Source organism: Typopeltis vanoorti, chromosome 11 (genome assembly GCF_054136105.1).
Source record: "Typopeltis vanoorti isolate ZY-2024b chromosome 11, IOZ_Tvanoo_1.0, whole genome shotgun sequence".
NCBI lineage: Eukaryota > Metazoa > Arthropoda > Arachnida > Uropygi > Thelyphonidae > Typopeltis > Typopeltis vanoorti.
Window position 1 is genome coordinate 56,853,897 of NC_143559.1, and position 12,571 is coordinate 56,866,467.

Genomic DNA, 12,571 nt, shown 5'->3' on the forward strand with positions numbered 1-12,571 from the left:
ATCATTAATAAAAAAAAATTCTCAACATAACCAATCGCATACAAACCACATCAGAATGTAATTAAGCTAAAAGGCTGGGGGTTCGAATCCTGCCGTTGGCATGGATGTTTGTGATTGTCTGTGGAAATACCAGTGGTGGTCGGCGGTAGATGGCGTTGGTGTGGTCATTTAGTGATTGAATGGTGGAGACAGAGTTGTAGAGCAGGTTCCCTCCTTCAATGAGTCCTTGGACTCCCTGGAGGTGTCAAATAATAATAATAAGAAGAAGAAGAAGAAAGGTGACCAGTATGGTAAGGAAGGAAAAATCAGATTATGGGAAGAAACTATCCAAGGAAGCCAAAGGAAATCCCAAAGAGTTCTTTTGCTATGTGGCAAGTAAGAGGAATGGAAGAATGACTATGGAATGATAGCCTTAATGAGTGCTAATGGCAGTGAGGTGACCAAAGCTGACAAAATAGTTGAGTTGCTGAGTGACCACTTTGCAAAGGTATGTTATCTGAGTGAGGTTATTGCTGTGACATATGTGATAGGTACTGGTGTGGGAAGAGTGGTGGATGAATTGTGAAGGTTCTTAGGATATTGCAGAATTTCAATTTAAATACACCCATGGGATATCAGCTTGCATTTTACAAGTGCAGGGGGGAACTGGCAACACCTCTGACTAGACTCTTTAATAAGTTTCCTGGCAGAGTTCCAAGGGAGTGGAAAGTGGGCAAAATAATTCCTTGCATAGGGAAGGCTCTAAGACTGCAGTAGTGAATTATAGCTCAATCAGTATCTCAGGAGTAGTGATGGTAAAAGTACTAGAAAAACTGATAACAGGAATGGGTGGATAAGAACATGATGCTTTATTGAAGGGTCAGGTATGCCTTAGTAATTTATTTACTTTTTATAATAAAGTGACAACTGAGTTGGATAAAGGAATGGCTACATGATGATTCTGTTGGATTTTGCAAAGGCATTTGACCGACTACCACATGGAACTCTGTTAAGCAAATTAGAAGAAATGAAGATGGATATGGCTGGTGATATGGATTGATACCAATAAGTTGTATATGGACATGCAGAATCCAGGAGAATACAGATGACTAGTAGTGTGTCACAAGGTTCCATGCTAGGACCATTACTATTTATTTTGTATACATAAATGATATAGGAAGTAATGTGAAGGGAATTCCATTGTTTGCTAATGATGCAAAATTGGGCAGAGTAATAGTTAATCAAGGTGATGGGGAGCTTGCAAGATGGTTTAAATTTAAATATGCTGTCAGTATGGACAAAAGATAATTGGTATCAGTTTAGTGTGAAGAAATGTAAAGTTACGCATTTTTGGGATAATGGATTACAAGCTGTGTACCACAGCAATGGAAATATATTCCAGAAAATAGATGAAACTAGGGATTTGAGGATGGAAGTAGATAGAGAGTCAAAGTTTAGAGAGCATGTTGCCAAGGTAGCTCATAGGATTACTTGGCTATTGAAGAACATGCTAACACCCTAGAAACAAGGAAGTTTTTATTCCTCTTTATAAGGCCTTGATATGTCCATTTTGCTCAGGTCTAGTCACTTGGATTTCTTGGAGATGAGGATGCAGTACAGAGGATCCAGAGACAAGTGATCCAGATAATGAGTGGAATGCTATGAGGATAGATTGAGGGTTTTGTTGGTTGCAGAAGTTGGCTGACAGGCAAAAAAGAGGAGGGGGATATGATAGAATCACCCTCTTTTTTGCATAACATGAAACATTTACGTTACTTAACATGTTAACTGCCACTCATTTATGACAGAATGTTCCCAGGCCATTCAAAATGGGAGAATGACTTTTCCGCAGTACCTGCACATCCACGTGATGGGTTATGCAGCATAGAAACACGTGAATCTTACAGTGCTTAGAAGTGGCAGTGGCACATATGCACATAGCAGTTTGATGCTTTAAAGTGTCAGTAGTACTGAATGTGTTCAAGGATTTATAGTATTAATGCAGGTGAAGTGTTTCAGCACTTGGCTACAGGGGCAGAATAAGAGGAAAGTTGAGTAAGAGTGTAGTAGTAGGGATGTAGGTACCAGCTTTTTTGCTTGGAGGGTGGTGAATGAATGGAATGGGTTGCCAAAGACAGGTGTGAGTGCTTTGTCTGTTAATGGATTCAAGGAGAGATGTTGTGTGTGGATAGTTGGGGTTTCTCGTGATGAATCTTCAGATTCATTATTACTGTACAGGAGGTGCCTGTACAGTAATAATAACAAGGTGGCATTAAATCTGATATCTGAATCGGAGATGTTAATCTCAGCTCTTTACTTTACGCAGATGATGTTATACTCCTAAATAAATCCATTACAATTCTCTTACTAAAATGAAAGCTATAATAAATACATCAGCAATAAAAAAGATGAAGACTAAAAATAGGCAATAACATTTAAAATATCAACTGCATCTTAAATGGAGAATCTATAGAACAAGAAAAGTTTTAGCTATGTAAGCACAAATTTTAGTAAAGATGTCAAATTAAATATGGAAATACAAAGAATTGGCAAAGCTAATATGGTAGGAAAGAAATTGCTCCAAACACTAAACTATCTGTATACAAGGCAGTGTTCAAAGTACAAGTTTTAACTTATGGATCTGAAAGCTTCATCCTTCCAATTCTCATCTGTCCAAGATGCGTTGAGTCCCCATTTAGGAGTTTTAGGCAATTAATACAGCTGGCTTGCCATTCCTCTGCTGCATTCTCTAAAGGCAAATATTTATAGCTGTAGATCTACTTGTTCGTGGGGCCAGTGTGCCTGTTTTGAGGGACATATAAAACCCATGTTTCTGGGAGAAAGAAACTCCACCTCTGTATGAGACTGGCTAACTCACTGTTTGATTGAAAACACCTGGTCATCGATGGGATTCAAACCCAGGTCTTTCCAAACAAAGGGTTCATCTAAGAACAGCAATACTAGGAAGGAACTTGACATTATTAGCATTCAGGAGTATGTGAGTAGAGAACATCAGTTGGTATGGTCATTTAAGAGGAATGGGAAAGGTTAGTAAAGCATGTTTTTTTTTTTTTTTGGCAGAAATTCAGGAATGACCCATAGAAGACCAAGATCTAGACAGATGAATACAGTAAGAAATGCCTTAGAAGACTAAATTACAAAATCCAACAATATAATTCTGACAGATAACCTTGTCAGAGTAATTTGGAGGAAAATTTTTCATAGGAAGTTAGTAACAATGTAAACTTTTCATGTAACATTATCATAATATTCTGTATTACCCCCCCCCCCCCGTTGAGGATACATATAACGAATTTGATGATGGTGATGTCTGTTATAACAGCCAAGCAAAAAAAAAAAATACTCTGTTTTAATTGTCTCTGATGTAGAGTATTTACAAATATGGTGATACACAATTTTATTACAGGTATATGGGAAATGTGTGACTGCTGCATTGATTAAAGCTGTGTTCTTCCTAGGTCTAGCTCTCACTGAGGAGGTCAAAACTGGTCTGGGTAGTGACCCTTCCCATAATGCACAGCAGTATACATATCTGAAGAATGTATTTTGCATTATGAGATACTAAGGCAATTGATGTTAAGTCAACAGCTTCTATATACAAGTGGCCTAGTCATGAAGATACTTTATATGCACACTGTTTGTTTACACCTGGATATAGGTTTCAAAAAAATTTTTTTTAAAATAAATAATGCCTTGTCTATTATAATTTACTTGATAATCCAGTAAAAAATAATAATAAAAATAAAATATCTATCTACAAACTATGCCATGCCAAATATACCAAAAACTTATCTTTTGGTCGAGCCTGAAAAATTATTGCTTCTGTATTTGACAAGCTGAAATTTAAATATATACAGATGTACCAAAACTACTTGTAGAAGAAACTTTCTTGTGTTGAAAAGTAAAAATTATCCTTCTGAGATAAGAATAAGCAATCTGTAACACTATCTGTGATTATTCAAAGATGGTTCTTCTTTAATTATTTAAATTCAAATTTAATTTTTCTTGCCATTTGATCCCTAGAAACTACATAAAAAATATTAAACTAGTAGATTCTGTGAGAAGAGTAATGGGTGACTGGAATACATTAGGTGTGGAGAGTGCAACAGAACAGATTTGAAGGTGTAGATTTAAAAATCAAGATGCAGGTAACATAATATTAAAATAACATATGACACTCATGTTAAAAAAAAAATAATTTAATATACAAAGAATTTTTGGCTATGTTTCACAGCCACTATCAATATAGCTGAAAAGAGATAAACACGATAAGAACAATATTTCTTCTTCTTATTTTGGTAACCTCTATGGAGTTAACAGACTCATCATGGGAGGCCCGCTCAACCAACAACATGTCTATCATAATGAGCTTTGAAGTTATTTATACTACCTGCATTCGCAATGCATTCCACAGCAACTCTCCAAGCAAAAAAAACTACTCTTCACACCCTTCTTCGCCACATCTTTATACAGCTTCCAGGGCCTCTTGTTTTTCCCATCTACATCCACTCTTTTTATAATTCCTTCTGTATTAATCTGATAGAATCCTTTAACTGACTTGAAGGTCTATCATATCTCCTCTTTTCTTCCTATCTACTAATATTTTGTAATCCACATTCCTTCAGATGCTCTTCATAACCAACACTCTAGATATCCAGAGTCCTGATATCACTTTGGTCATTCATCTTTGGACTTTCTATAGTGTTTCCACATCACACTGAAAACAAGGTGACCAAATCTGAGCACAATAGTCCATATGTGGTCTGATCAATGCCTTATATAGAAGCACCACCACCACCTTATCTCTACATGGCAATAGCCTTTTTATCATAGCAGCAATATGATGTGCAGGCTTTTGCAACACTTCTGATGTAACTTCAGTGCACTATCTACCATCACTTCAAGATCCCATTTCAAGATTCAGTTGAAAAACTAGTTTTCAACTGGTATGTCAACTGAATGCAAGTTAGCCAATTGCATACAAAGTTGGCTAAATTTTTTTCTTACAGGAAACTCAGGTTTTCATCCTACAAGACACAAATTAGCCAGAGAATACACGGTTGACAGACGTGGCAGAATAAAGGTAAGATTGACCTCATCATAGTGTTAATTAGGGTTCTGTAGAGTCAAACTTATGGGCATGACATTCAATTGATCCTAGCAGGCTAAGAGGAAGATGAAGAAAGGAGCACACAGAAAATGTAATGATTGAACAGGATGAACAATGTTCATTCTTTTTAAGAATACAATATGTTAAAACTTCACACACATAGAATGGGTCCAACAATGCCATCAAAATTTATGTGCTGCACATTGTGTAAAGACAATATCAAGCCATTATTTTGCTTGCAGCATCTTGGTGAGCAAAGGCCAGGGAGTAGTGGCATAACTTATTTGTCACATCAAAACTTTAAAATTCTGAAGCAAGAATGCTATAGTTTACATATTATTTAAAATATTTTTCACCAAAGAGGTTAGTGTATCACCATGATGTTCTAAAATGCATATCTTCAAACTACAAATACTCACAAATAGTTGCCCACTTGAGTAATTTTCTTTGCCCCTAAGGCAGCCATCAGCTCTGGATCTGAATACTGGTCCCCAACTATTGTTGGGCCATTTTCCTGTTAGCAAATAGTTTAAGCATAAAGTGAATTAGCTTTCAAATTTTAGAAATCTGGATTTTTTGTAAAATTATACACACATGATTGATGTTTTTATTTTTTATTTTTTTAAGAGTTTTAACTTGATTTGTTAAATAAAATAAGTATTATGTAAGAAATATTTATCAGCAGCAATGGCAAATTGCATATCACGATTGAAAAGATAACACAATTTGCAGTCAAGTGGATGTCTAATAAAATCAAATAGGAACTGCCAATGAAAAAAAAAAGATTATGGAAAGAGTATATAAATGGAAAGAAGTTGCATGAGAAATATAAGACTCAGACCAGTAAAGAGACTAGTATAGTAAGGAAAGGCAAAACTGGAATACCAGAAGAAACTAGAATGGTGATCCAGGAAGAATCCTAAGGTAATTATGTGGCCAATAGGAGGAGAAATTATTGTGAATGGATGGATGATATAGTGGAGTTGTTTAATATTCTCTTTATTTAAACACATCCTTGAAAAGCAGATTTTATTCCTAGATATTGGAAGAAAGAATTTTCTCCTTATTCTCTACAAATATAAATACAGAAAAATTTTTGATAAGGAATTCATTCCCAAAAATATTTTTATATTTGCCTTGTGTTCTCTATTTCCTAATTTAAACATCTTCATCTCTCCTCATCTACACTTTCACTGTTGGTAATGTAGCTCCTGGAGTAACACTACATAACACTGAATGAAATTGTTGGACATGTAAACAAATACAAAAATGTGTGGTTATCATGTAATGTAATTTTTTTTATTTTTAAATTTAAAAAAAAAAAAAGATTCATTTTAATATTAAAGTGTATAATAGCTTCATAGCTCTTTATGGTTCATAATACATATTTCTGCATTGTCAGTTAAAGTTTTGAAAAAGGACAATTCAACATAAAATCTTAAAACACGTTTAACTGTTTTAACATATTTAGTAATGATATTATTATTATTATTCAGATCTCCATGGAGTCAAGAGACTCATTGTGGGAAGTCCTTCCTAGGAAATACAAAGTCTATCATACCACTCCTAGAACTCACTGACCATTCTTGCTCTCACCACTCTATCAGGCAATGCATTCTATGGTTCAACCACCCTCCATGCAATTATCAAAAAATATTGATAATATACAACAAAAATTTCTTGTAAATATATCTGAATAAAATAATTTACTTTTTTTTGGTAAAGGGATTTGACGGGGGTAATTTGTTATTATTAATATTGTTATTAACATCAGAACTCCACGAAGTCAAAAAGGATTTGTCGTGGGAGCTTTGTACTCTCTCATGCCAAAAGATCATCGAACTGTGCCTTGAATCCATTCACAGTTTCCATACTCACCACACTTTCAGGCAGTGCATTCCACTCGCCAATTCTCCATGCAAAGAACCCACTTCTCACTCCTTGCTCACACCTCCTTAACAGCTTACATGGATTCCCCCCCCCCAGTTCTACCCTTGCCTTCTTCTTCTCCAGGTTTCCCAAACTGGAATTTGTCATTTTAGTTTTCTAAGCATTTTTAATGAATAAATATTTTATAGTGGAAATATTCTGAGGAGAATAATATTCGTGAATAAGTAGAAAAGCTCAGACCCAGAACGCCTATTAACATCTGTGTATCGTTAATTTTCACACATCGAAACCTTTCAACATTTGGGAAAGGGAATACCGCTGTTTATGACCGGTCATAAAAATTGCCTGCAAGCCGATTACAACAATGGGCACGTATCCTCTGTTCTCAAAACTGAAAGAAATAACATTTGTGTTGTGAATGTTAGTGACCAATTAGTAAGGAAGTATAAAGAAAATTTTTCCACTAAAATTGAAGATCAAGGTAGTCTGTATCTGGTTCTCAAATCTAGTAATACTGAATACTTTCTTCGCAAATTCGTATTGTAGGGCGAAAGTTTTGAAACTGTAGTGCCATGATTTTTTAAAAGTAATAGGCCTGCAGATTTAAATTTTAATATGAATAAGAGACAAGGGATTTTGTTTAATTTTGGTATTAAGAAATCTGATATTGAAGGTGTTTGTGGCGCAATACCAGCCTACAAAATGATCTCCAGGATGTACAAAAGGAGGGGAAAACTACCAGCACACAGGAGAAAAAGTCTGCATTCACTTGTAAGTACTTATAATATTATAAATTTTTGGTGATCAGAATGGGATATGTCAATGAAAATCATCACAAATTAATTTAATGATGTTGACCTAAGGAAACTACAATATGCTACAAGATTTCATTAGTCCAGTGATTGATAACTGATTTAAATGTAATTTTATATTTGTCAACATGTCACATCATATACATAAGTGTACTAATACTCTTTATGATTATGCCATAATTAATTATTAATATTGTAATATGTTAATAATTAATTAATACATTACAAAATAACCAAGGTGTTCCGTTAAAATTTCAGGATTTGTGAAGTGTTCCATCGTAGGTGAAGTTTGAGAAACTCTGCTCTACTCTATGAAATATCTTCTCCCCATTAATCTGATAATGATCTCTGACCAACTTATATGTCTTAATCCTATCCCCTCTTCTTCTATTCACAAGGCTCTGTAAATTGCATTCCCTCAATTTCTCCTTGAATCTGACATTCCATAGGCCTTACAATCTGGACTTTCTCCAATACATCTTCATTCCCCCCCACCCCCGAACAGCCAGGTGACCAAATCTATACACAATAGTCTATTGGCCTGATCAAAGCCTTATATAAGGAAACCATAACCTCTTTGCTTCTGCATGTCAGTGTCCTCATTATTACCATAATCCATCGGGATGTTCTTATAATTTTAGCAATGTGATCTCTAAACTTCAAGTTTGTCCACCATCACTCCCACATCTCTTCCACCTCCTTCAAAATTTCTCCATTAATTGTACACTCTGCATTCCAACCCTGCTTATCAAATTTCAAGATGTTGCACTTTGCAACATTAAGCTGATAACTTCACTCATTTGCATACTCACATAGTCTATTCAGATCTTCCTGCAAGGCCACAATGTCTGTTCTATGTCTCATAGTCCCTTCCAAATTTTGCATCATCAGCAAAGGATCTTTTTCCTGCCAGTCTGGAAGAAAACACTTGTTTTGCTAATCTTTCTTCTCCCATTCTGTTTAAGTGACCATACCACCTGAGATTAGCTCTGCTAATACATTTCTGAATGCAAACAATGGTAAGTTCTTTCCTGATATCCTCATTTTTAATGTGATACCACCATCGATGCCATCTGTTCACTCCAATAATATTTCTCATATCAGAGGTCTCTAGTCTTTGATCTAGTGTTTTATTTATATTCCAGCTTTCAGATCCATAAGTTAAAATTGGTTTGAACACTGCCTTATATAATTTAATGTTTTGACTAATTTCTTTCTTATTCCATATAAATTTATTCAGCTGTCTTCCTAACATACTAGCTTTACTAATTCTGTTGTCTTTTTCCATATTAAATTTACCATCTTCACTAAAAATTGTGAAGATGATAAATTGAGTAGTTTTCACTGTTTCCCTATTTTCATTGTCTTTGTCTTTTTATTGCTGAATTTCATACCAAATTTATTACAACAGTTATTCAATTTAGTCAATGAATCTTGTACTTATTCAGAAGTATAACATCATCTGCATAAAGTTAAGAGCTAAGATCAACACCACCAATTTTGATATCACATTTAATACCACTTTCCTTCGTAATATAATCCATATAGATAATGAATAACGGTGGATTTAAGTGTGGTTTAAGCCAATAAGAATATAATTTGGCAGCCCATCCTTTTTCATTCAGTATCCAGGTAGATATAGATATCCAGCACCACAAGAAGGTGGGATTGGATACATAATACATTCCTTAAAAGGCAATATGGAGGTCTCCTCCCAGTTATACAGTTCTGACCCTTAAGCACCCCCCCCCCCTCCTACTTACTAGTCTGTTATCTAATCCCATTTCAGTTTAGCTGCTAGCTTGTCATGTGGTGGTCCATCAAAAGCCTTTGAAAAATCCAAGTACATGACATATATGTATCTCCTTTGTCAATTGAATTTGTCACCTTGTTGTAATTTGTAAGCAGAATGCTGAAACATGACCTCCTCCTAACAAACCCATGCTGACCATCATGAAGAATACTGCTATTATCAACCCATTTTCAAATCCTAGTCCTCCCCCAACTTCTCTAATAGCTTTACAACAGCCCCAACACACAGATATCAACAGTAGCCTGATTACGAACGCGTGATGAAAGGGACGGGGAGGTTTGGAGCTTCCCCGGATAGTATTCAAAAGGTAAATACAATTGGTTATTTTGTATAGGGCCCCAAAACTTATTAGTTTAGAATTTAACCACTGGGAAAGGGTTTGTGTCCACCTCAAAACTCTGAAACAGAATTTTTGGAAACATTTTCCGAATAACTTTTTATAAAAAATTTCTGTGATTTCATGATCCATTTCAGGCTTGCAGTCACGAGAACGACCTTCTGTTATCTTAAAAAGAGCAGCTAATTGAGCTTTCAAGTGACAATGGGCTTAAAATGCAATTCCGTGATCGTGGTTTGGCTCGATTCTGGATCTCGCCTTCAGTGAGAAGTGAATTTCCCCGAATTATTTGAAGAAGTCGAAAATCGTCATGCAGTTTTCTACAACCTATCTTTGTGAGAAATGATTTTCATCGCTGCTTCAAATAAAAACAAAATACAGAATTCGTCTTAGTGTGCGTGTACTGATCTTCGACTGAAGTTGACCAATATTGAGCCAGATATCCAGCATCTCTGCAAGGTTGAGAAGCTCATTCATCTTATTAAAAGTAAATAGTAACATAATTATATCATTTTATTTATTTGTTTAAAAAAAATTGAAACTTTATTTTAATTTTTATCTGCAAAATTTAATTTTTTATCTATATATCCGGCCTGGTTGGCTGACTCTCCAGCCAAAAGGCTGCAAGTTTGAATCCCGCCGTGGGAATGGATGTTTGTGATTGTCTGTGAATATACTGGTGGTAGTGGTCGGCAGTAGACAGCATTGGTGTAGATGATGATAATAATTGTAGTTGTGGTTGGTGAAGACGGAGAGTTGTAGAGTAGGTGCCCTTCCTCGATATGTCTTTGGACTACCTGGAGATGTTATGTAATAATAACATCGACAAGTTTTATATGTTCATTATCATTTGTCACACATAATTTGAATTTGGCACTTGGAAATGCTATATCTGTGACAAATAAGAAATTGCATTGGCATAATTGAAAAGGTACACAATTTCTTCAATACCCTAAAAGACAGGAGGCCTTGTTGTTTATAATATTATAATATTAATATCTTTTAAGAGTTATAATATCTTTATTTAGCTTGTAAAAAATATTTGTGTGCACCTTACCATTGTCTAAAATAATGCAAAAATCTGACAATGACCTCTTAATTGCCCTAAATTTTGTTGATGTTGTGGCTCAATTAAATACCATTCGTGAAACACCAGAGTCTTCATTTAAAGATATTTACCATGAAGCATGTATAAAAGCCAATAATTTTAATATTGACATTAAAAAGCCAAGGACTTCATCAAAACAAACATAGGTCCAATGTTCCAGCCAATTCTGTAGAAGAGTATTTCAGGAGAACTATTTCTCCTGAAATACTCTTCTTCAAATCACTCGGCACCGCAACATTTTGAAATATATTTTTTTCTCTTCTACCAAATGGAAAAGATGCTCCAGCAGCAAGTGCAATGGAAGATTTTTGTCAGTTGTGTGAATTTTATGCCGGTGATTTGCCTTATACAAATCCAGCAATTTTGAATGCCGAATTCAAGTTGTGGTATAAGAAATTTGAAAAACCGTTTGCAATAGCTCCATGCAAAAATACCGTTGATGCAGTTTCAAAGTGTGACAAAATGATATATCCTAACATCTATAACTTATTAAAAATATTTGCAATGCTTCTGGTAACAACATGCATCAGTGAAAGGTCATTTTCTAACTTAAGCCTTTTAAAAACCTATTTAAGATCTAAAATGACACAATCATGATTGAACGGACTTGTTTTGCTATATATATATATATACACACACAGAGAGAGTGAGAGAGATTAATGTAACCACGACTGAAATAATTCAAGAGCTTTGTAAAAAGAAAAGAAAACTGGATTTTATTCTTTAAATAAATTTTTATAATTACCTAATGAATTTTATTGAATGAATGAAATTTAACGAATTTTAGTTGAACGGATAAAAATATTTTTAATGCAAATTCATTGTATTAAAAATATTTTTATACGTTCAACTCGCCCCCCCCCCCCCAGATTAAATCCTGGGTGTGCCACTGCACCTGGATAACTAAGATGTGGAAGCTTGTCCTTTGGAGAAGTGAGAAAGGTGGAGATTTTTCTGAAAGGTCGAAAGGCAACAAAAGTATTCAGTGGTTTTAAAACTTTTGCTATACGTTCACTAATGCCTTGCACATAAGGGATAGGAATATGGGTTATTTCTTCTGTATTTGAAGAGGAAGACATATTAAAACTACTCAAAGTTCTTTTGATGAAGGAATTCTTATATCCATTAGATAAAAAGGAGGAAATAATATATTGCAGTTCTTTTTTGTAACAGATCATCTGAAGAACAAAAGGAGTGGGCCCGATGAACCAGTGTTTTAACAGTTCCTGCCTTTTGACTGGTAGGATGGATATAATGGTCTGTGTGAGTCTTCTTTCTATAGACCCCCAAAAAATACTAAAACCAGTGAACCACAGTCCCCCCCTCACAAAAAAAGATTACTCTAAATCCATCACTATTCCCATCATTCGGGGCACCTAGGAAAAAATTACCAAAATCCTGAATAAACATGACCTGACCTCTTGTTACAGACCATATAGAAAATTGGCATCCCTTATCTGCTCCACTAAAGACCAACCACTTCCCCTAGATCTACCTGGTG

At 35.0% G+C, this 12,571-nt stretch overlaps 1 protein-coding gene and 1 long non-coding RNA gene across 2 annotated transcripts in view; one reads left to right on the top strand and one right to left on the bottom strand.

The window, feature by feature from the left end:
* Positions 1-3,652, top strand: part of LOC150101602 (uncharacterized) — a 56,371-nt gene extending 52,719 nt beyond the window's left edge. The window contains exon 4 of the long non-coding RNA XR_016549021.1: positions 3,459-3,652. This is a non-coding gene — a long non-coding RNA (uncharacterized LOC150101602). The remainder of the gene's footprint in view (positions 1-3,458) is intronic.
* Positions 1-12,571, bottom strand: part of LOC150101603 (GTP cyclohydrolase 1 feedback regulatory protein-like) — a 65,044-nt gene that overhangs the window by 18,837 nt on the left and 33,636 nt on the right. Inside the window, exon 2 of the mRNA XM_090400331.1 lies at positions 5,530-5,624. Coding sequence (XP_090256457.1) covers positions 5,530-5,624 — 95 coding nt within the window. The remainder of the gene's footprint in view (positions 1-5,529; positions 5,625-12,571) is intronic.